This window comes from Argiope bruennichi, chromosome 9 (assembly GCF_947563725.1).
Source record: "Argiope bruennichi chromosome 9, qqArgBrue1.1, whole genome shotgun sequence".
Taxonomy (NCBI): domain Eukaryota; kingdom Metazoa; phylum Arthropoda; class Arachnida; order Araneae; family Araneidae; genus Argiope; species Argiope bruennichi.
The window spans coordinates 25,021,059-25,047,453 of NC_079159.1; the positions used below are offsets into that span (position 1 = coordinate 25,021,059).

At 30.6% G+C, this 26,395-nt stretch overlaps 1 protein-coding gene across 1 annotated transcript in view; it reads right to left on the minus strand.

Annotated features, from left to right (window-relative positions):
- LOC129984235 (hemicentin-1-like) overlaps positions 1 to 26,395 on the minus strand; it is a 769,108-nt gene that overhangs the window by 190,734 nt on the left and 551,979 nt on the right. Inside the window, exon 3 of the mRNA XM_056094068.1 lies at positions 4,966 to 5,307. Coding sequence (XP_055950043.1) covers positions 4,966 to 5,307 — 342 coding nt within the window. The remainder of the gene's footprint in view (positions 1 to 4,965; positions 5,308 to 26,395) is intronic.

Sequence of the window (26,395 nt, forward strand, 5' to 3'; positions counted from 1 at the left end):
AAAGTATAGAAATTGTCAAAGAATTCGAACTCAAGATTTTGAAAAATCACCATTTTTTGGACTTCAGAATGTTCAAAAAACAAATTTTTATAAAATCTACGTTCGTCTACCTGTCTATCTGTGAGAAATATATCTCAAAACCACTTTATTCTAAACTGTTGGAATTTGGTGTATGGTTTTCAAACTAGCAGATTTCTTTCATATTTTGAGAAAAATCTGTATGGAGGAAGTCTGTCAGGTTGTTTGAATATAAGTTAACAAAACGAAGAGATATAGGTAAAATTCGGTGAGCAGATTTAACATCTACAGAGTGGACTTCTGTCAATGTTTGAACCAGATCCATCATCTACTGTTAGATTGTCTGTCTATCTATAGTTTCTGAAACATGAAAAGCGATAGTTCAAAAATGCGATAACTCAAATTTATCAAATTTGGTATAGGATTTTGTGAGTGCAAGTGCAGTTTTGTGTCAACTTTTTGTATCAATTGGTTGAGAAAAATGTGTCTAAAATACAAATTCCAATTTTGGATACTATTGATGCATGACAGAGATTAATCGCCAAATAACTCGCCAAGAATGACATGATAAATTCAATAAAAATCCTAAATTATCGCCAAACGTTAATATTTCGCCAATGCGATGTAAGGGATTCGCTGGCATTACAAGTTTATTAAAGAGTATGCGAGAAGGTTTTGGGAAGACCATCCCAGCTGGTTTGCTTATGTTTTATACTTAGAAACAATTTCAGTTAAAAAATCATTGTAAACTGTAAAAAATTGTTCGCCAATTCTTCTCATTTAATCTCAATTCAATTTACAGTCTCTTAATTTAATTAGTGTTAAATCCCCACATTTACCGCATCACATTTTATCAAAATTTTATTAATGATTCTGGATTTCGTACAATAATCCTTCAATGTTTAATGTATACCTATTATTATGTGAGAACATGATGTTGTTTTGGTTTGAGGTTTTTGAAACCTCAAAATGCACGGGCAGAAAATTGAGGATTCATCGCTTTTACGATTATTAGAAAATGATAAAGAAGTTTATCACATTTGGCAACTTATCGCCAACAAAAAATACAACATGGCGCAAATGTCCGGCATGTACCCGATTCTCCTATCTGGCTAATAAAGGGCAGGGATGTAAGAAGTTATTGTCCGAAGAAACACAGAGCAGAAAATGGGAATGAATGCGAACAGTGAGGGAAGGTATATATATATATATATATATATATATATATATATATATATATATATATATATATATATATATATATATATATATATATATATATATATATATATATATATATATATATATATATATATATATATATATATATATATATATATATATATATATATATATAATAATCACAGCTATTTCACGATTACGGCCTTATCCACGATTTACAGTTTTGTTCAGGAAGAATAATACTTTTATTAAAGTATATGCTAGAAAGATACTTGGGAAATTAACTCCACTTGTTCATTTTAATCTTTAAACTCTCGCTTTGAGAAGATAAAGAGGAACCAATGCACTATGCTGTAAATTACCCCCTTCCAGTTCCCTGTTGTGCCAAAGTTTCAGTAACACAAAATATATTACGGTGACTAAGGAATAACCTCGCCAATAATTTATCACGTGAATAGTTTTATCTACGAATTTACATCAAGTAGGAGGATAACCTCCTTTTATAAGAGTGTCGTTGAGCATATTGACATGCACTGGTAAAGAATTTTAAAAAGTATGACTCTTTTTGAACTGAATTCTCCCGTGTGTCTGCCAAGTTAATACGCTCGTGACATAATGTCAAGTGAGTCATGGAGTCAATATTTTGTTATGAAAGAATTTTTCATGCTTTTATCGTGTTGAAACAAATATTTTGCATCATTTTAAAAAGGGAAATAAAATATTCTCTGATATCTATGTTAAATCTTCTTATAAATTGCATATGTATTTTGACGATTTAAAATATAGACTGTTTGATCTAAAGTTGCCAAATTTGGCTCAATTACACTTTGGAGAGAGATGAATAATGCACTTCGTAGTGATTTGCTTGAAAAATTTAATAATAAATTTGATTAATTATAAACTATTGATTTAGCTTTTGATGATTTTCAGCGATAATTCCAGAAAATATATTGAAGAAAATCTTAATTTAATACCATTTTAAAATTAAAAAAATTCTAAGTTGCCGATTTTATTGCTGTGCAAATTTTTCCTGAATGCTGTCAATTTTAATTTTTTTTGTATAACTTTCAGTAACTCATTGAACTTAACAGACTGATAAATTGTTCAAATAAAACTCACTCTGTTTTTAATTTTTTTTCAAATATTTAATAGTGAAATTTTTTTCATCGTTATAAGCAATAAAAAAAAGATTTTGTAAAAAGATTCTATTTAATATATTTATATATTTTATGAGGAATAAGACAACGAATTCAAAGCACCACGAAATGACTTATGAGCCTAACATTCACGATCTTAATAGCACTATGATGTCATGGGACTTGATTGAAATAGGATAGTTCATATGCCCAAAAAATAGAACAAATGTAAAACTATTTAAAAAAAACACTTTATAATTTATTCCCCTTTTTAAAAATGGGGAAGAAACATGAACATCAAGTTATAAATAAGAAATTAAACTTGAAGTAATCATGGTCAATAATACGGCCAGCTAACTAGTTTCCAAAAACGGCTAGAATTTTGTATAACCCTTTTTTTCTTTTCTTGGGTAATCAAATATTATTCCCATCATGAATATGGTTTCATTGTCTTTTTTAGAAATCATTACTTTTGCACACGTATTTTTTATTTCAAACACACATATCTGAGGAAAAATCGCGATTTCCCAGAACGATGCATCATTTATACTTTAGTTGAGTTATATTAAAATCATGTTTGAAGATGCACAAAGATAACTAAAGGATAAATATCATAATTTTGAGTCACTTTCAGATCACAAAATAACTTTTAATCTTACATTCCCTCTCCTTTTTTCCATTTCACTTCAGTAGTAATTCTTTGACCAGATATAGCGCATCCAGCCTTACACATACGTGAATCTTTAATAGAATGGGGTTTTGAATTTTCAATCCTTTGGCCTTAAAGCTGAAACTTTACTTCTAGGCTATAACTGTCGTTCCCAGCAATGGAGATACCCTCCTGATGTCCTCATTGATGACGATTCATACTTGTTAGAAAAGAGATTCATGAATAGGTCGTTGATAGCTATTTTATAATTGATTTTTATTTCGATATTACCATTTTTACCTTCTGGTCATTTAGATAGTAGCAAAACCATCATGCATCCCCTGTCTCTATACATTGAGTTATCTAACCATTTGGATGATCACAATATGGAAGAAAAAGAAGGCGGAAAAACTTTAAAATGATAATTAACAGTGGGGTAATACAGTTACGAGGGAAGAATTTAAGCTGATTTTGACAAGTGGCATTTTGGTCTCGGTTATTGTGCAGTCTTGAAGAAGTCTTGGATTTGTGTATAGGATTTATTATAACGTGGATCTTGCCGCAAGAAAGGATATTCGTTGCAATTCTCCTATAACACTCTTTCTCAAGACTTGTTTATGGTTTCTCATATACCATGACAGCTTGCAGTAGGTGGCATAGTGAATTGGAGATCCTATCTCACCACAGCTACAGCAAGAAGAGTAGACCAGATAGAATCTGTGCAGGTATGTCGGGAATTTTTTTAAGTGAAGAAGGCCATTTAGATGCAGTGGATGATGTGTAAGTGATGAGGTGATAGGGTTTGTAATATTATTTTATCAGCTGGAGAGACACTAGAAGTTGTTCATTTAGAATATTGGTTTTTATTTCTTTTGAAGATATTATACATTGGGTTGGTACTAGACCACATGTATAGTAACTTCACTAGAGTTATTTTACATGTGGTCTGATGACAAAACATAATTCTTATTAGATGATTTGATGACCATGTTATAATTGGCCACAATACCTAGATTACCCATGTTATAATTGGCCACAATACCTAGATTACCCATGTTATAATTGGCCACAATACCTAATGCTGCGATCCAGTCATCTAGTGTCCTTGATACAAAGACAGGGCAGTGATTTATCTTTATGAACACGGTAAAGCGTGTATCCCTAAAATCTATTTTATTGTTCATTATAACATTAATTATAAGTCGGCGTCCTTGCATAGGGGTAGCGCATCTCCTCCGTGATCTGGGCGTCCCGGGTTCGAATCCCGTTTCGGGCATGGTTGTTCTTCATCTGTGTTGTATCTGTGAGGTGTGTGAATGTGCTCCCTCCCCCCGTAAAAAGGGGTTGTACAAGCGAATGTGTGAGTTTCATCGTCATATGAGCTACAAGTTAGACTTCTGCCCTCGGGTGCTGAGGGGTCTTCACCCTCAGAAGCTTGGGCACCCCCTTTCCGTGGTAACGCGGACACGACATCATTATTCTGAACATTTCTTATCTTTGAGCTTATCTGGTCTCCTTTATAAATTTGTGTGCACTTTCGTTAAAAATTTTTCTCTTTACCAATGCTTTCTTGAAAAATACTAAAATATCCGTATATCCACCTAAGTTGAAAAATAATGTTATGATTTTAAAACTATGACGTACTATGTGTTAATGAAGCATTATCCTGAAAAACTTAATATTTTGTTTCAATTTTATTTTAATTGTGGTTGTATTTTTTTGTTTTAAAGGATAATTGAAGGCAAAAAATAAATAATAATACAATTCTAATTTTTATATGCATTCGATTTGAAGAAGAGTTTTACGATGCAAAAAAGTACGATGCAAATTGTATTAATGAAATATTATTTCGAAAAATTTAAAAAGAGTTCACCTTAATCTTATTTTAAACAATAGTAAATGAAGAATAAAAGGGATTACTAAAACATCTACTATAAATATTATAAAACAATGCTGTTAAAAAAATTGAATTTGTGTTACCTATCACATTCAGTTTGACCAGTCTACTCATAGTTCTTCCTCGCTTAAAGTCAACTCTACATCTGTACTCTCCGGCATCGTCTTCTTCGACTGGATCAATCTTGAGATGAGCCAGGCTTCTTCGACTCACATTGAAATAAGCTCTCGAACCCAGAACTTTACTGGAGAAATGTTTTGCCATGTCTGCCGACGGTGCGCTGCGGGAGTCCAGGGTATAAATGGGATTAGGCAAGTCCAATCTGTACCACAAAACTAAAGAGATTACGTCATCGTTCGATGGGGGGCTCAGGTTGCAAGGCAGGGAGACGGTGGACCCAATGACAGCTTGAATCTCTGGATATTCTGCAAGAAAAATCAATCAATTCATCGGTTATTCAATTTCTGATGTAATGGGCGAGACAGTAATGTGTTGCAAGGGAAATTATGTTTGATTTGCAAATAACAATGGATTGTTGATTAATCTATTCAGTAATGGTATATATTAATATTTTATGCATGTAATTAGTAACAAAAGGGATAAACCACATAAAATTTACAACTCTTTAGTAAAATACATACTGTTACGAAGCTGTAATACCTTTCTCTTGATTAGTCAATCTTTTACTAAGAAAGAAAGACTTTCTAAAATTCTTAATATATGTCAGGTCAAAGACCCGCAAACACGGTGACAAAAAAAGAAACCGAGATAAGTAGATTTTTCTTGAAAATTTTATGCCTTATTGGAAAATCTATATAAGGACAAACGCGACATCTTCTCACATTGAATTGTGTTTGAGAACTCCAGTTTATTCTGAGCGCTATTATTGTTTTTGATTAAACGATTTGCTGTTTACTTGCGTTATGAGTTTCTATATTGATGTTTCCTGCATGACGCCTCGGTCGTATTTTTTAATTATATTTCATATTTTTAAAATTGATTTTCTTTTCTCCAGCTTGTTGTATTTAATTATCAGTACACCCACCGAATGATGTTTCTGTAAAAAATGTTCCTGACACTACTGGAATAATAACAACATTATAAGTTATACGCAACAAGCCAGAGGATTTGTGAGGAACAATATAATTAATAACTACACACTTTTGGAGTTTTTAGAATAAGTATTTAAAGGTCTTGTCATTGATATTCACTCAATTGCCGTCAAGTTGTTATTCCTCCAATTGTAAGGTTGTGGAGTCAAGAATTTGAATTATTGGATTGAACGGATGCTATATATTATAACAACATATAAGTTATACGCAACATGCCAGAGGATTTGTGAGGAACAATATAATTAATAACTACACACTTTTGGAGTTTTTAGAATAAGTATTTAAAGGTCTTGTCATTGATATTCACTCAATTGCCGTCAAGTTGTTATTCCTCCAATTGCAAGGTTGTGGAGTCAAGAATTTGAATTATTGGATTGAACGGATGCTATATATTATAACAACATATAAGTTATACGCAACATGCCAGAGGATTTGTGAGGAACAATATAATTAATGACTACACACTTTTGGAGTTTTTAGAATAAGTATTTAAAGGTCTTGTCATGGATATTCACTCAATTGCCGTCAAGTTGTTATTCCTCCAATTGTAAGGTTGTGGAGTCAAGAATTTGAATTATTGGAATGAACGGATGCTATATATTATAACAACATATAAGTTATACGCAACATGCCAGAGGATTTGTGAGGAACAATATAATTAATGACTACACACTTTTGGAGTTTTTAGAATAAGTATTTAAAGGTCTTGTCATGGATATTCACTCAATTGCCGTCAAGTTGTTATTCCTCCAATTGTAAGGTTGTGGAGTCAAGAATTTGAATTATTGGAATGAACGGATGCTATATATTATAACAACATATAAGTTATACGAAACATGCCAGAGGATTTGTGAGGAACAATATAATTAATGACTACACACTTTTGGAGTTTTTAGAATAAGTATTTAAAGGTCTTGTCATTGATATTCACTCAAATGCCGACAAGTTGTTATTCCTACAATTGTAAGGTTGTGGAGTCAAGAATTTGAATTATTGGAATGAACGGATGCTATATATTATAACAACATATAAGTTATACGCAACATGCCAGAGGATTTGTGAGGAACAATATAATTAATGACTACACACTTTTGGAGTTTTTAGAACAAGTATTTAAAGGTCTTGTCATTGATATTCACTCAAATGCCGTCAAGTTGTTATTCCTACAATTGTAAGGTTGTGGAGTCAAGAATTTGAATTATTGGAATGAACGGATGCTATATATTATAACAACATATAAGTTATACGCAACATGCCAGAGGATTTGTGAGGAACAATATAATTAATGACTACACACTTTTGGAGTTTTTAGAATAAGTATTTAAAGGTCTTGTCATTGATATTCACTCAAATGCCGTCAAGTTGTTATTCCTACAATTGTAAGGTTGTGGAGTCAAGAATTTGAATTATTGGATTGAACGGATGCTATATATTATAACAACATATAAGTTATACGCAACATGCCAGAGGATTTGTGAGGAACAATATAATTAATGACTACACACTTTTGGAGTTTTTAGAATAAGTATTTAAAGGTCTTGTCATTGATATTCACTCAATTGCCGTCAAGTTGTTATTCCTCCAATTGTAAGGTTGTGGAGTCAAGAATTTGAATTATTGGATTGAACGGATGCTATATATTATAACAACATATAAGTTATACGCAACATGCCAGAGGATTTGTGAGGAACAATATAATTAATGACTACACACTTTTGGAGTTTTTAGAATAAGTATTTAAAGGTCTTGTCATTGATATTCACTCAAATGCCGTCAAGTTGTTATTCCTCCAATTGTAAGGTTGTGGAGTCAAGAATTGGAATTATTGGAATGAACGGATGCTATATATTATAACAACATATAAGATATACGCAACATGCCAGAGGATTTGTGAGGAACAATATAATTAATGACTACACACTTTTGGAGTTTTTAGAATAAGTATTTAAAGGTCTTGTCATTGATATTCACTCAAATGCCTTCAAGTTGTTATTCCTACAATTGGAAGGTTGTGGAGTCAAGAATTTGAATTATTGGAATGAACGGATGCTATATATTATAACAACATATAAGTTATACGCAACATGCCAGAGGATTTGTGAGGAACAATATAATTAATGACTACACACTTTTGGAGTTTTTAGAATAAGTATTTAAAGGTCTTGTCATTGATATTCACTCAAATGCCTTCAAGATGTTATTCCTACAATTGGAAGGTTGTGGAGTCAAGAATTTGAATTATTGGAATGAACGGATGCTATATATTATAACAACATATAAGTTATACGCAACATGCCAGAGGATTTGTGAGGAACAATATAATTAATGACTACACACTTTTGGAGTTTTTAGAATAAGTATTTAAAGGTCTTGTCATTGATATTCACTCAAATGCCGTCAAGTTGTTATTCCTACAATTGGAAGGTTGTGGAGTCAAGAATTTGAATTATTGGATTGAACGGATGCTATATATTATAACAACATATAAGTTATACGCAACATGCCAGAGGATTTGTGAGGAACAATATAATTAATGACTACACACTTTTGGAGTTTTTAGAATAAGTATTTAAAGGTCTTGTCATTGATATTCACTCAAATGCCGTCAAGTTGTTATTCCTACAATTGTAAGGTTGTGGAGTCAAGAATTTGAATTATTGGATTGAACGGATGCTATATATTATAACAACATATAAGTTATACGCAACATGCCAGAGGATTTGTGAGGAACAATATAATTAATGACTACACACTTTTGGAGTTTTTAGAATAAGTATTTAAAGGTCTTGTCATTGATATTCACTCAATTGCCGTCAAGTTGTTATTCCTCCAATTGTAAGGTTGTGGAGTCAAGAATTTGAATTATTGGATTGAACGGATGCTATATATTATAACAACATATAAGTTATACGCAACATGCCAGAGGATATGTGAGGAACAATATAATTAATGACTACACACTTTTGGAGTTTTTAGAATAAGTATTTAAAGGTCTTGTCATTGATATTCACTCAAATGCCGTCAAGTTGTTATTCCTCCAATTGTAAGGTTGTGGAGTCAAGAATTGGAATTATTGGAATGAACGGATGCTATATATTATAACAACATATAAGTTATACGCAACATGCCAGAGGATTTGTGAGGAACAATATAATTAATGACTACACACTTTTGGTGTTTTTAGAATAAGTATTTAAAGGTCTTGTCATTGATATTCACTCAAATGCCGTCAAGTTGTTATTCCTACAATTGTAAGGTTGTGGAGTCAAGAATTTGAATTATTGGAATGAACGGATGCTATATATTATAACAACATATAAGTTATACGCAACATGCCAGAGGATTTGTGAGGAACAATATAATTAATGACTACACACTTTTGGAGTTTTTAGAATAAGTATTTAAAGGTCTTGTCATTGATATTCACTCAAATGCCTTCAAGTTGTTATTCCTACAATTGGAAGGTTGTGGAGTCAAGAATTTGAATTATTGGAATGAACGGATGCTATATATTATAACAACATATAAGTTATACGCAACATGCCAGAGGATTTGTGAGGAACAATATAATTAATGACTACACACTTTTGGAGTTTTTAGAATAAGTATTTAAAGGTCTTGTCATTGATATTCACTCAAATGCCGTCAAGTTGTTATTCCTACAATTGTAAGGTTGTGGAGTCAAGAATTTGAATTATTGGATTGAACGGATGCTATATATTATAACAACATATAAGTTATACGCAACATGCCAGAGGATTTGTGAGGAACAATATAATTAATGACTACACACTTTTGGAGTTTTTAGAATAAGTATTTAAAGGTCTTGTCATTGATATTCACTCAATTGCCGTCAAGTTGTTATTCCTCCAATTGTAAGGTTGTGGAGTCAAGAATTTGAATTATTGGATTGAACGGATGCTATATATTATAACAACATATAAGTTATACGCAACATGCCAGAGGATTTGTGAGGAACAATATAATTAATGACTACACACTTTTGGAGTTTTTAGAATAAGTATTTAAAGGTCTTGTCATTGATATTCACTCAAATGCCGTCAAGTTGTTATTCCTCCAATTGTAAGGTTGTGGAGTCAAGAATTGGAATTATTGGAATGAACGGATGCTATATATTATAACAACATATAAGTTATACGCAACATGCCAGAGGATTTGTGAGGAACAATATAATTAATGACTACACACTTTTGGAGTTTTTAGAATAAGTATTTAAAGGTCTTGTCATTGATATTCACTCAAATGCCGTCAAGTTGTTATTCCTACAATTGTAAGGTTGTGGAGTCAAGAATTTGAATTATTGGAATGAACGGATGCTATATATTATAACAACATATAAGTTATACGCAACATGCCAGAGGATTTGTGAGGAACAATATAATTAATGACTACACACTTTTGGAGTTTTTAGAATAAGTATTTAAAGGTCTTGTCATTGATATTCACTCAAATGCCGTCAAGTTGTTATTCCTACAATTGTAAGGTTGTGGAGTCAAGAATTTGAATTATTGGATTGAACGGATGCTATATATTATAACAACATATAAGTTATACGCAACATGCCAGAGGATTTGTGAGGAACAATATAATTAATGACTACACACTTTTGGAGTTTTTAGAATAAGTATTTAAAGGTCTTGTCATTGATATTCACTCAAATGCCGTCAAGTTGTTATTCCTACAATTGTAAGGTTGTGGAGTCAAGAATTTGAATTATTGGAATGAACGGATGCTATATATTATAACAACATATAAGTTATACGCAACATGCCAGAGGATTTGTGAGGAACAATATAATTAATGACTACACACTTTTGGAGTTTTTAGAATAAGTATTTAAAGGTCTTGTCATTGATATTCACTCAAATGCCGTCAAGTTGTTATTCCTACAATTGTAAGGTTGTGGAGTCAAGAATTTGAATTATTGGAATGAACGGATGCTATATATTATAACAACATATAAGTTATACGCAACATGCCAGAGGATTTGTGAGGAACAATATAATTAATGACTACACACTTTTGGAGTTTTTAGAATAAGTATTTAAAGGTCTTGTCATTGATATTCACTCAAATGCCGTCAAGTTGTTATTCCTACAATTGTAAGGTTGTGGAGTCAAGAATTTGAATTATTGGATTGAACGGATGCTATATATTATAACAACATATAAGTTATACGCAACATGCCAGAGGATTTGTGAGGAACAATATAATTAATGACTACACACTTTTGGAGTTTTTAGAATAAGTATTTAAAGGTCTTGTCATTGATATTCACTCAAATGCCGTCAAGTTGTTATTCCTACAATTGTAAGGTTGTGGAGTCAAGAATTTGAATTATTGGAATGAACGGATGCTATATATTATAACAACATATAAGTTATACGCAACATGCCAGAGGATTTGTGAGGAACAATATAATTAATGACTACACACTTTTGGAGTTTTTAGAATAAGTATTTAAAGGTCTTGTCATTGATATTCACTCAAATGCCGTCAAGTTGTTATTCCTACAATTGTAAGGTTGTGGAGTCAAGAATTTGAATTATTGGAATGAACGGATGCTATATATTATAACAACATATAAGTTATACGCAACATGCCAGAGGATTTGTGAGGAACAATATAATTAATGACTACACACTTTTGGAGTTTTTAGAATAAGTATTTAAAGGTCTTGTCATTGATATTCAATCAAATGCCGTCAAGTTGTTATTCCTACAATTGTAAGGTTGTGGAGTCAAGAATTTGAATTATTGGATTGAACGGATGCTATATATTATAACAACATATAAGTTATACGCAACATGCCAGAGGATTTGTGAGGAACAATATAATTAATGACTACACACTTTTGGAGTTTTTAGAATAAGTATTTAAAGGTCTTGTCATTGATATTCACTCAATTGCCGTCAAGTTGTTATTCCTCCAATTGTAAGGTTGTGGAGTCAAGAATTTGAATTATTGGATTGAACGGATGCTATATATTATAACAACATATAAGTTATACGCAACATGCCAGAGGATTTGTGAGGAACAATATAATTAATGACTACACACTTTTGGAGTTTTTAGAATAAGTATTTAAAGGTCTTGTCATTGATATTCACTCAAATGCCGTCAAGTTGTTATTCCTCCAATTGTAAGGTTGTGGAGTCAAGAATTGGAATTATTGGAATGAACGGATGCTATATATTATAACAACATATAAGTTATACGCAACATGCCAGAGGATTTGTGAGGAACAATATAATTAATGACTACACACTTTTGGAGTTTTTAGAATAAGTATTTAAAGGTCTTGTCATTGATATTCACTCAAATGCCGTCAAGTTGTTATTCCTACAATTGTAAGGTTGTGGAGTCAAGAATTTGAATTATTGGAATGAACGGATGCTATATATTATAACAACATATAAGTTATACGCAACATGCCAGAGGATTTGTGAGGAACAATATAATTAATGACTACACACTTTTGGAGTTTTTAGAATAAGTATTTAAAGGTCTTGTCATTGATATTCACTCAAATGCCGTCAAGTTGTTATTCCTACAATTGTAAGGTTGTGGAGTCAAGAATTTGAATTATTGGATTGAACGGATGCTATATATTATAACAACATATAAGTTATACGCAACATGCCAGAGGATTTGTGAGGAACAATATAATTAATGACTACACACTTTTGGAGTTTTTAGAATAAGTATTTAAAGGTCTTGTCATTGATATTCACTCAAATGCCGTCAAGTTGTTATTCCTCCAATTGTAAGGTTGTGGAGTCAAGAATTGGAATTATTGGAATGAACGGATGCTATATATTATAACAACATATAAGTTATACGCAACATGCCAGAGGATTTGTGAGGAACAATATAATTAATGACTACACACTTTTGGAGTTTTTAGAATAAGTATTTAAAGGTCTTGTCATTGATATTCACTCAAATGCCGTCAAGTTGTTATTCCTACAATTGTAAGGTTGTGGAGTCAAGAATTTGAATTATTGGAATGAACGGATGCTATATATTATAACAACATATAAGTTATACGCAACATGCCAGAGGATTTGTGAGGAACAATATAATTAATGACTACACACTTTTGGAGTTTTTAGAATAAGTATTTAAAGGTCTTGTCATTGATATTCAATCAAATGCCGTCAAGTTGTTATTCCTACAATTGTAAGGTTGTGGAGTCAAGAATTTGAATTATTGGATTGAACGGATGCTATATATTATAACAACATATAAGTTATACGCAACATGCCAGAGGATTTGTGAGGAACAATATAATTAATGACTACACACTTTTGGAGTTTTTAGAATAAGTATTTAAAGGTCTTGTCATTGATATTCACTCAATTGCCGTCAAGTTGTTATTCCTCCAATTGTAAGGTTGTGGAGTCAAGAATTTGAATTATTGGATTGAACGGATGCTATATATTATAACAACATATAAGTTATACGCAACATGCCAGAGGATTTGTGAGGAACAATATAATTAATGACTACACACTTTTGGAGTTTTTAGAATAAGTATTTAAAGGTCTTGTCATTGATATTCACTCAAATGCCGTCAAGTTGTTATTCCTCCAATTGTAAGGTTGTGGAGTCAAGAATTGGAATTATTGGAATGAACGGATGCTATATATTATAACAACATATAAGTTATACGCAACATGCCAGAGGATTTGTGAGGAACAATATAATTAATGACTACACACTTTTGGAGTTTTTAGAATAAGTATTTAAAGGTCTTGTCATTGATATTCACTCAAATGCCGTCAAGTTGTTATTCCTACAATTGTAAGGTTGTGGAGTCAAGAATTTGAATTATTGGAATGAACGGATGCTATATATTATAACAACATATAAGTTATACGCAACATGCCAGAGGATTTGTGAGGAACAATATAATTAATGACTACACACTTTTGGAGTTTTTAGAATAAGTATTTAAAGGTCTTGTCATTGATATTCACTCAAATGCCTTCAAGTTGTTATTCCTACAATTGGAAGGTTGTGGAGTCAAGAATTTGAATTATTGGAATGAACGGATGCTATATATTATAACAACATATAAGTTATACGCAACATGCCAGAGGATTTGTGAGGAACAATATAATTAATGACTACACACTTTTGGAGTTTTTAGAATAAGTATTTAAAGGTCTTGTCATTGATATTCACTCAAATGCCGTCAAGTTGTTATTCCTACAATTGTAAGGTTGTGGAGTCAAGAATTTGAATTATTGGATTGAACGGATGCTATATATTATAACAACATATAAGTTATACGCAACATGCCAGAGGATTTGTGAGGAACAATATAATTAATGACTACACACTTTTGGAGTTTTTAGAATAAGTATTTAAAGGTCTTGTCATTGATATTCACTCAAATGCCGTCAAGTTGTTATTCCTACAATTGTAAGGTTGTGGAGTCAAGAATTTGAATTATTGGATTGAACGGATGCTATATATTATAACAACATATAAGTTATACGCAACATGCCAGAGGATTTGTGAGGAACAATATAATTAATGACTACACACTTTTGGAGTTTTTAGAATAAGTATTTAAAGGTCTTGTCATTGATATTCACTCAATTGCCGTCAAGTTGTTATTCCTCCAATTGTAAGGTTGTGGAGTCAAGAATTTGAATTATTGGATTGAACGGATGCTATATATTATAACAACATATAAGTTATACGCAACATGCCAGAGGATTTGTGAGGAACAATATAATTAATGACTACACACTTTTGGAGTTTTTAGAATAAGTATTTAAAGGTCTTGTCATTGATATTCACTCAATTGCCGTCAAGTTGTTATTCCTCCAATTGTAAGGTTGTGGAGTCAAGAATTTGAATTATTGGATTGAACGGATGCTATATATTATAACAACATATAAGTTATACGCAACATGCCAGAGGATTTGTGAGGAACAATATAATTAATGACTACACACTTTTGGAGTTTTTAGAATAAGTATTTAAAGGTCTTGTCATTGATATTCACTCAATTGCCGTCAAGTTGTTATTCCTCCAATTGTAAGGTTGTGGAGTCAAGAATTTGAATTATTGGATTGAACGGATGCTATATATTATAACAACATATAAGTTATACGCAACATGCCAGAGGATTTGTGAGGAACAATATAATTAATGACTACACACTTTTGGAGTTTTTAGAATAAGTATTTAAAGGTCTTGTCATTGATATTCACTCAATTGCCGTCAAGTTGTTATTCCTCCAATTGTAAGGTTGTGGAGTCAAGAATTTGAATTATTGGATTGAACGGATGCTATATATTATAACAACATATAAGTTATACGCAACATGCCAGAGGATTTGTGAGGAACAATATAATTAATGACTACACACTTTTGGAGTTTTTAGAATAAGTATTTAAAGGTCTTGTCATTGATATTCACTCAATTGCCGTCAAGTTGTTATTCCTCCAATTGTAAGGTTGTGGAGTCAAGAATTTGAATTATTGGATTGAACGGATGCTATATATTATAACAACATATAAGTTATACGCAACATGCCAGAGGATTTGTGAGGAACAATATAATTAATGACTACACACTTTTGGAGTTTTTAGAATAAGTATTTAAAGGTCTTGTCATTGATATTCACTCAATTGCCGTCAAGTTGTTATTCCTCCAATTGTAAGGTTGTGGAGTCAAGAATTTGAATTATTGGATTGAACGGATGCTATATATTATAACAACATATAAGTTATACGCAACATGCCAGAGGATTTGTGAGGAACAATATAATTAATGACTACACACTTTTGGAGTTTTTAGAATAAGTATTTAAAGGTCTTGTCATTGATATTCACTCAATTGCCGTCAAGTTGTTATTCCTCCAATTGTAAGGTTGTGGAGTCAAGAATTTGAATTATTGGATTGAACGGATGCTATATATTATAACAACATATAAGTTATACGCAACATGCCAGAGGATTTGTGAGGAACAATATAATTAATGACTACACACTTTTGGAGTTTTTAGAATAAGTATTTAAAGGTCTTGTCATTGATATTCACTCAATTGCCGTCAAGTTGTGATTCCTCCAATTGTAAGGTTGTGGAGTCAAGAATTTGAATTATTGGATTGAACGGATGCTATATATTATAACAACATATAAGTTATACGCAACATGCCAGAGGATTTGTGAGGAACAATATAATTAATGACTACACACTTTTGGAGTTTTTAGAATAAGTATTTAAAGGTCTTGTCATTGATATTCACTCAATTGCCGTCAAGTTGTTATTCCTCCAATTGTAAGGTTGTGGAGTCAAGAATTTGAATTATTGGATTGAACGGATGCTATATATTATAACAACATATAAGTTATACGCAACATGCCAGAGGATTTGTGAGGAACAATATAATTAATGACTACACACTTTTGGAGTTTTTAGAATAAGTATTTAAAGGTCTTGTCATTGATATTCACTCAATTGCCGTCAAGTTGTTATTCCTCCAATTGTAAGGTTGTGGAGTCAAGAATTTGAATTATTGGATTGAACGGATGCTATATATTATAACAACATATAAGTTATACGCAACATGCCAGAGGATTTGTGAGGAACAATATAATTAATGACTACACACTTTTGGAGTTTTTAGAATAAGTATTTAAAGGTCTTGTCATTGATATTCACTCAATTGCCGTCAAGTTGTTATTCCTCCAATTGTAAGGTTGTGGAGTCAAGAATTTGAATTATTGGATTGAACGGATGCTATATATTATAACAACATATAAGTTATACGCAACATGCCAGAGGATTTGTGAGGAACAATATAATTAATGACTACACACTTTTGGAGTTTTTAGAATAAGTATTTAAAGGTCTTGTCATTGATATTCACTCAATTGCCGTCAAGTTGTTATTCCTCCAATTGTAAGGTTGTGGAGTCAAGAATTGGAATTATTGGATTGAACGGATGCTATATATTATAACAACATATAAGTTATACGCAACATGCCAGAGGATTTGTGAGGAACAATATAATTAATGACTACACACTTTTGGAGTTTTTAGAATAAGTATTTAAAGGTCTTGTCATTGATATTCACTCAATTGCCGTCAAGTTGTTATTCCTCCAATTGTAAGGTTGTGGAGTCAAGAATTTGAATTATTGGATTGAACGGATGCTATATATTATAACAACATATAAGTTATACGCAACATGCCAGAGGATTTGTGAGGAACAATATAATTAATGACTACACACTTTTGGAGTTTTTAGAATAAGTATTTAAAGGTCTTGTCATTGATATTCACTCAATTGCCGTCAAGTTGTTATTCCTCCAATTGTAAGGTTGTGGAGTCAAGAATTTGAATTATTGGATTGAACGGATGCTATATATTATAACAACATATAAGTTATACGCAACATGCCAGAGGATTTGTGAGGAACAATATAATTAATGACTACACACTTTTGGAGTTTTTAGAATAAGTATTTAAAGGTCTTGTCATTGATATTCACTCAATTGCCGTCAAGTTGTGATTCCTCCAATTGTAAGGTTGTGGAGTCAAGAATTTGAATTATTGGATTGAACGGATGCTATATATTATAACAACATATAAGTTATACGCAACATGCCAGAGGATTTGTGAGGAACAATATAATTAATAACTACACACTTTTGGAGTTTTTGGAATAAGTATTTAAAGGTCTTGTCATTGATATTCACTCAAATGCCGTCAAGTTGTTATTCCTCCAATTGTAAGGTTGTGGAGTCAAGAATTTGAATTATTGGATTGAACGTAGGCTATATACTATATTTGGTGTATCCATTCTTTGTACTAAATTCGTTGAAAAAGAGATTTTGCAGTGGTTCTCTTTGAGTATGCAATCTCATGTTTTGTTGAAGAAATAATAATATTTTATTTTACTTTCCAAAAATAATATTTTATTTCCTATACATTTTACCACCATTCTATATTTAAATTGAGATCGTTGAAGAAATAAGACATTTAAACTCTTATAAAAATATGGCGCACAGAAAATTTAATTCTTTAGTAATTAAACGTCTCTATAAGTCTCATAGTTCATCTTGCATGAAGAAAATGCTGAATGCATCAGTTCACAACATTAGTGTCACACATAGCATGAATTATAAGGCTACAGCCTAAGCTGAAATGATAGCTAATAAATATGCTTTGAAATCCTCTTGCTATAAAAATTTAGCAAGACGTTTAGTGTTGTTGTAATTGAGCAGCTCATTACAAACCTCATAGCTGGTCTTGTATGGAAAAGACGGGTGAAAGCACTAGAAGGAACTCTAGAGCCACTTACAGCATGCATTATTAAGAGCTCAGTTTAAGCTGAGATAATAGTTAATAAATACATATATCAAAATTCTGAACTAAAACTTTGTTAAGGATTAAATCATAATCGAAATGTTTTTTTCTTTTGCGTTTCGTGCTTATTTTATCAAAAAGTGTATTTTTAAACGCATATCAAAGAATAATAAACCCTTCAAAGCGAGGTTATAGTGCACTATGGTTTGCTCGAAATTCAGCAACAATTGTAAACGACTTCTGAAATAAAATTTCATCAAAATTTTATGAAAAAAATGTATAAAAGCAAAATTATTGCCATTAAAGATATTATATGTTATGAATCAATATTAGAAAACCCAGAACATTCCTTTGCAAGTTCCTGAAGACTTGATGTAAAACTTCTCTGTGATAAGACTCTGAGAAACAGAAAATGCTGCAATCCTTTCTAATTGAATACTCAAATAACTCCATGCATTTAAAAAAATGTTTCACATACATTGCACCTATTCTTCTTACTTCTTTCTATGCACTCATTTAAATTTTTAAAGAACTTCCTTCTACATTAAGTGCACGAATTATTTTGCCACTTTCTACCAAAGATAGCAATACGCAGAGGTTAAGAACCATCGAGTTTAAGCGCGTCATGAATCATATTATGATTAATACTAATTTATTAAATTTAGTTATTTTAAAGGAAACTGGAAGAGGCACAGTACAAGTTCAATTCTATTACTTATAGCATACTGTTGTGAGCCGGCGTCCTGGCATAGGGGTAGCGCGTCTTCCCCGTGATCTGGGCGTCCCGGGTTCGAGTCCCGGTTTGGGCATGGTTGTTCTTCTGTTGTTCTATCTGTGAGAAGTGTGAATGTGCCATCCTGTAAAAAGGGGTTGTGCAAGCGAATGAGTGATGCGTGAGTGGCAAAGTCGTACTCTTGGCCCTAGTTGGCGCTGCTATAAAAAATAAGAGACGTTCCCCCTCAGGCTTAAATCGCTGTCTTCGTAACAGCGGGCTTGTCAGTGGCAAGTGCCATAAGAAACAAACAAACAAACAATACTGTTGTGAATACTTGTAATATTGCTTCCAATGTATTAAGAACCTGGCAATGAAGAAAGCTTTACAGACAGCTTTGAAGGATACTGAGTGAATACTGAGTCAAAAGTTCCCTGCCTAGGCTACAAAAGAGAAAGTTCTAAAACCGTTGAGACTGTAAAAAGTATATATCGATAAGGATCGAAGATAAGATTATTTTCTCGAACATTCGTTGTCCTATCAAGACTGTAGGAAAAAACCCCTCCAAGAGTCAAAGTTGAACAGATAGTATCAAATCACCTGAAAGAAGTAAACGAGTCGAGAGACGAGAGTAGTTGAGCGAAGTCTCTCTCCGATTGTTATTGCTTACTACAAGTGTTGTGTAGTAAGCAATAACAATCTTGTGTGTTATTGCTTACTACAAGTGCTAATCTTGTATACATTATTGTGCCTTCTTATGAAATAAAGCTTCATTATTTGTTATAATTTATTTATTATTTAATATTCATGCCGTTATTGTTGGACTTGGTTTACCGTACTACCCATGGGCGGCTTTTTGATATACACATAGTCTGCTATTATTGGAAGAACTTGCCTCTTTTAATAAAATATCTGAATGTACCATATTTATCCAAAATATCAGAATTGGGTTTGAATATTTTGAATCGAGACCCATGACAACATTATAAGTCAACCTTCTAACTCTCCGACCCGCCCTAAGGCACACGGATTTAAACCATAAAAACTGAATGACCGGACCGCCGCAACAGCAATTGGCGGGAACTGTGGTTGAGTCCTAAGGGCCGCCACCGGCCACGGTACAACCCTCCCCGAAGGAAGTACGTCCCGTCATCGATGGGGGGAGCCAGATCCCCCACCTATTAGTGTACCCTCCAGGGTGGCGAGATCCAACCACCATGCCGGAAGCATCTCATCCTCATTTCGAGGTGCCCCCCCCCGAGGGTCATGACAACATTATAAACCAATTTTGACTATTTCTAATAAACTATTTTAGAATATTCTAAAGATGTTTGTTGACATTTCTGAAATATTAACGAATTTCATTACAAATAAGAGAAAAACGACATTTGAATTTTTTTTTTTGGCTTTAACTAATGATTGAACTTTTTTTAAAACTTAGATTGATGATTTTTACTTTTATTGGTTTTGAAGAAGCTTCATTGGCTTCTAAAAATAACACAATCGATTTTTTTTCGATTCATCTAATCAGAAAAAAATTGAAAAATGTGAACACTTTCGAGATGAATTTTGTGAAAAAGGTTATACTATGTTTATACTTTTGAATTTTTCATAATATAGATTGTAAAAGCTTGTATGAAACAGAAATATACAAAATTAAAGACACAAGTTTTGAAAGTATGTTGGAAAAATATGTGGAAAAATATTAACGAATTTCTTTGCAAATAAGAGAAAAACGACATTTGAATATTTTTTTGGCTTTAACTAATGATTGAACTTTTTTTAAACTTAGATTGATGATTTGGACTTTTATTGGTTTTGAAGAAGCTTCATTGGCTTCTAAAAATAACACAGTCGATTTTTTTTTTCGATTCATCTAATGAGAAAAAAATTGAAAAATGTGAAAACTTTCGAGATGAATTTTGTGAAAAATTTTATACTATGTTTATACTTTTAAATTTTTCATAATATAGATTGTAAAAGCTTGTATGAAAGAAAAATATGCGAAATTAAAGACAAAAGTTTTGAAAGTATGTTGGAAAAATATGCGGAAAAATGTTGAAATAATTTTTTGTTTATAAAGAGGTATAAGCTGAATTTATTAAATAATTTGCTCAAAATATTAAAATAAAATAAGAATTATATAAATTTGTTTCTGAGCTAGAATATAAACTATATTTATATCTATTCTTTAAATAATGAACTATATGAACTTTAAATTTTTTTTTCGAATTATGAAGTTTCTAATCAATGTAAAAAACTTTATAAATGAAAAATTCCCTTACTGTGTGTTTCATTAACTGCAATAACCATTGAAAATTTATTATCAAAATTTAATAATTAGATTTTAATTTATAAGATTTTTTGTAAGATTATTTTACCAAAATTTAGAATTTGAAGAAACATGATTTAAAAATATAAAATAGCATTAAAACATCAATTATATAAATATCGAAATGAAAATAACTATTTAAAGATTGAATGTGAAAACAAAATTCAAAAGTTTTAAGAGGAAAAGAACTCAGAAATCTAGAACATTAAATAAAAAAAGTATTCGATATTTCCCCCATAAAATCTCAATTATTTCCATTCATTTTTTTTACTGCATTTAATCTTTAGAGACAACATTTGAAATCTTTTAAAAAGTAAACTTTTTCACAGCTTTGTAATATTTTTCCAAATGATTAAATATTAAAACACCCATGAAATTTATCGTAATAAATTTAATCAAGCTACTATTTCTTCTCAAGTTTTAAACAAATTGTACACATCATCAATAATATGTCTTGGAATAAATGGGACAGAACTATTTAGAATTATTTCGAAAACGTGTTGGATGTTCGTGTTTACTCATTATCCCAATAAAATATTTTTCTAAAATATTTCCGTTCGCTAATGCTAGTATTAGATCATTACTTGGGAGAAAAACATGTGAATTACGATTTTTTTTTTCTATATTAACCGAAAAGCGATTGGTTTTTTTTTAATGGTACTTTATAGAGTAAGAATATTTATTCAAAATTGGTATTGCATCAGATTAAAAAGAGCGATAGATGGTTCAATTTATTTGCTTAATCTTTTTCAATTAATGGCAAACCGTTGCCGTGAAAATGAGTTCACATTTAACTTCGAAAAAGGATTTTTGTTATGATATTCACTTAAAATTTATTGTGTGATCGCGTCGTTTTCATTTTTTACTTTTCCGTTTTCTTTTACAGTTTTTTTTTGTTACAATTTCTCTGATTTGGGGTTTAAAATTAGTATAGGGAGCATGCATATGCACAAGTTATTTACCAATCATATTTTGCAACTGCTCTAGGTTTAAAAAGCTTTTCATTGATTGTAGAACTGTTGGGAGTTTTAAAGTGGCTTGATTTCAAGATTAGCTATAATAGCATTATTTATTTTAAACTCAGAAAGTGGTCCAGATTTGCTATGAGTTCTGATCAAATGCCATGAATTTTTCAGACTTTTCGGTAATAATTCACATTGCAAAAGATAGTTAATTATAAATAATTCACATTACAAATGATAGTTAATCTGTATCTATACTTATAAATAAAGTTCAATGTGTGTGTGTGTGCGTTGGCGCTCTACAGGCCAGGTCATTTGACATACAGCTACCAAATTTGGTACATGTATACTTTAGAGGTCGGGAATGTGAACCTGGGGTCCCTTTTTTAAAATTGTTAATTAGAATTTTAATTATTAATTAAAAACTAACTTTCCCGCCAAAAAAATCTTCCATTTTCCCCACCGGTGAGTAAGGCTTCAGTTTTTTTTTCTCCCAACAGTAATGAGGCTAAGGTTAATATTTTTCGGCGGATGATTTAAAACGATTCTGTTTATTTCCTTAATGTTTGATGCATTTAAAACTAAACATTGTTAATTAATCCATGTTTCAGATTCATTCTGAAGTACTTTTGAATTAAAATAACACAGAATAAAGGAAATTAAAAATGTATAATCTGCATAGCGTTACCCCAACTGGCTTAGAAAAATTCACGCCTTTGCGTTACCGTAACTGGAGAAGAAAATTCACGCATGCGCATTGTGTTCTGATTGTTGACATGACAACCATTATCAACGGATGATTTAAATTATTTTTAGGTTAGTTGCATGCTTTTGTAAGTAATTGTATTTATGTTAGTTATATATTTTTTGTATATGCTTATAGTTTTAAGTATATCGTTTTTTAAGTAGTTTTTTTAACCTGTTTTCAATGATTTAAATTATTTTTAGGTTAGTTGCATGCTTTTGTAATTAAATTGTATTTATGTTAGTTATATATTTTTTTTTTTGTATATGCTTATAGTTTTAAGTACATCGTTTTTTAAGTAGTTTTTTTAAACCTGTTTCCAACCGATTATTTTAAACGATTCATTTTATTTTCTTAGTGTTTGATGCATTTAAAATTAAACATTGTTAATGAATCGATCTGTTCCTGATGAATCTGAGAAAATTTTCTTGACAAATTCTTGAGATATTACATAAATTAAGAAAGATATTCTTTAGTGCCCATAAAGTTTAAACGCTCAGTGACTCTGTTATCAGTAACCATATTATTAAAAAAATGCTTTGTTTCAGTAAAAAATATTATTATATTAATTGCAGATTAATCATTTACATTTTAATTTAAAGCATAAATTCTACGGGTGGTAACAGAAAATTAGAGAGATACATATTAGGTTATGACTGAAGGCCTTTATAATATTATGAGTGAATTATATGACTCAAAATTTGAAGTTTTAAAATATTTTGATGAAGAATCTATGAAAGTTGGAATTGCGTAAAATATTTAATGGTACGATCAGAGTTTAACCCCTTGCTTGGTGCAATTTTTAAAAATCGCCAACAACGGTCTTGCGAAATGTTCAAAAGCAAAGGAGCAGATGTTTAATTATAGTGCATAATAAAGATTACCAGCTTTGGCTCGTTATCGCAACTTGGCGAAGAAGGGGGTTAAACTTAGGTTCAACCTATTTAATTATTAAAATTTAAACGAACATTAAGATTGGCGAACCGGCTGCTCGCCAAAGGCCGCTAGTTATAAATAAGTCACATTACAAACGGTAATTAATCATAAATAATTCACATAACCAAAGATAATTAATTACAAATAATTCCATTAGAAGGGATGATTAATAATAAATTATTTGCATAACAAAAATGATTACTTGTAAATAATTCTCATTACAAACGATAATTAATTATAAATAATTCAAATTACAAAAGATAACTAATTATAAATAATTCACATTACAAACGATAATTAATTATAAATAATTCACATAACAAAAGATAAATAATTATAAATAATTCACATAACAAAAGATAATCAATCATAAATAATTCACATAACAAAAGATAATCAATCATAAATAATTCACATAACAAAAGATAATTAATTATATACACTTCTTAAAAGCTATCTCTTGATATACTGGCTTTCACATTGTTGTTTCTATAATTAGAAGAGTATAATTAGAAAATTGGATTTCTCTTAATAACTATCGAAATGAAAAACTAATTAGCAAAAAATAGAGGTAATAAAAGTCGAACAAATAATTAATCTCATAGTTTTTTTTGAATAAGTCGTTAAAATTCCATTGCGTATGTGCCAACTTCTTTCTAATTGTTTTATAAATCACTTCCATTCAAATATCTCAAAGAAAATGTTAAGTTCTCATTTGATAGTTTAATATAATTCATAATGAAATTAAAATATTAAGCACTTTAAAAACATGGTATATTTATTTTCAAAGTATTATATCAGTGTTTACTTTTACAAAATTAGGAATTCACAAATACTAGAAAAATGTCTACCTCATGAAGTTTTGAAGAAAACTATTCATTTGTTTTCCTTTAATTATTAAATAAATTTATTCAGCTGAAAATTTATAATTAGTCATCATAAGAAATAGTTATTTCATAAAGGAATGCTTATAAAATTAATCATATATATATATATATATATATATATATATATATAACGTCATCGAATATAGGAAGAAAATTACCATATTAATAGACTTTAAAAATTTCAATTAATTTGTCATATTTACATCCTCTTTATCGTATCAAAATAATGGATTATAAAGTTTTATCTAATTACATTCATCAAGTATTTTCGACCATCCATTTTTATTTTATGCGGCTAAATATTATCGAAAAAAAATAAGACTTTCTGAAAAATTTTAATAGTTAATTTCGAAAAATCCTTTAATCGATTGAAACTTCTTAATTGCTACAGGTGCTTCAGAAAATTTAGATCTACAACTAAAAAATAAATTTTCAAATATTTCCATAAAAATCTTTAAAAGAAAGAACCACATCAAGATCTTTTAAGTTGTATCGACTGAAAATTAATAGGATTTAATCAGGAAGTTCTTTTTTCCTTCGTTTTTTCTTGGATACATAGATTTTTCATAATGGCTTTTTTTGTTTCGTTTTTAACTAAACATTCTTAATTTAGTAACTTTATCTTTCTTTTAAGATTTATTGGCGCATTTAAAGTACATTTTAGTTAATTTAAAGCAGCTCATTTATTTATTTTATTACCAGCTACTTTATAAAGTGGCACTTCACAAGTGGAAAATTAAAACATTTTTTTGGACGGGAGATTTTTTTAGCTGAAGTGAGTAATCTCTGCCTCTATTAATAATAAAGACGAATGTGTGTGTCTGTGTGTTTCCGCTGAGAAGTAAGACTGTTTGACGTCGAGATACCAAACATGACACATAGTATAGAATTTAGAAGAGGAAAATAGGCACCTAGGGGCAATTTTTTCTTTTGAAATATTTATTGGTATCTTAATTTATTAAAACTTAAGTAAAATTCTGATATTTTCCCTTTCATAACTTCCGAAAATGATACAGCTATAAAAAGTTTTTTATTTTATTTTAAAATTCAAAAAATTACCTCCGATACCAATTTAATATTCTTATAAATTTTACTTTAATTCAGAAATTTTTCTAAAAAATATTTTTTTAACGTAAATTTAGATAAAATTCTTCTTTTTAATATTCTATTCTATCGTATATTAATATTCTATTTTTTTTGGAGGGGGGAATTTAGATAATATTATTGTCCAGTGATTCAAACTGTTTTCAATATTTATTAAATATTTAGTCACATAATTACTTTCCCTTTTTGAAAGTTAAGTTTTTGGTTAATATCTGTATAGTTTAGTTGGTGAATAAAAAATTAAAATTACAGAAATGTGAAAGAATATAGATGAACTGCACAATCACTTTATTAATAGATTCATGATCTCTTCGGACAAATCTGCACTCCAAAAGTTCAGACAAATAATGAAAAGAGATAATTTAA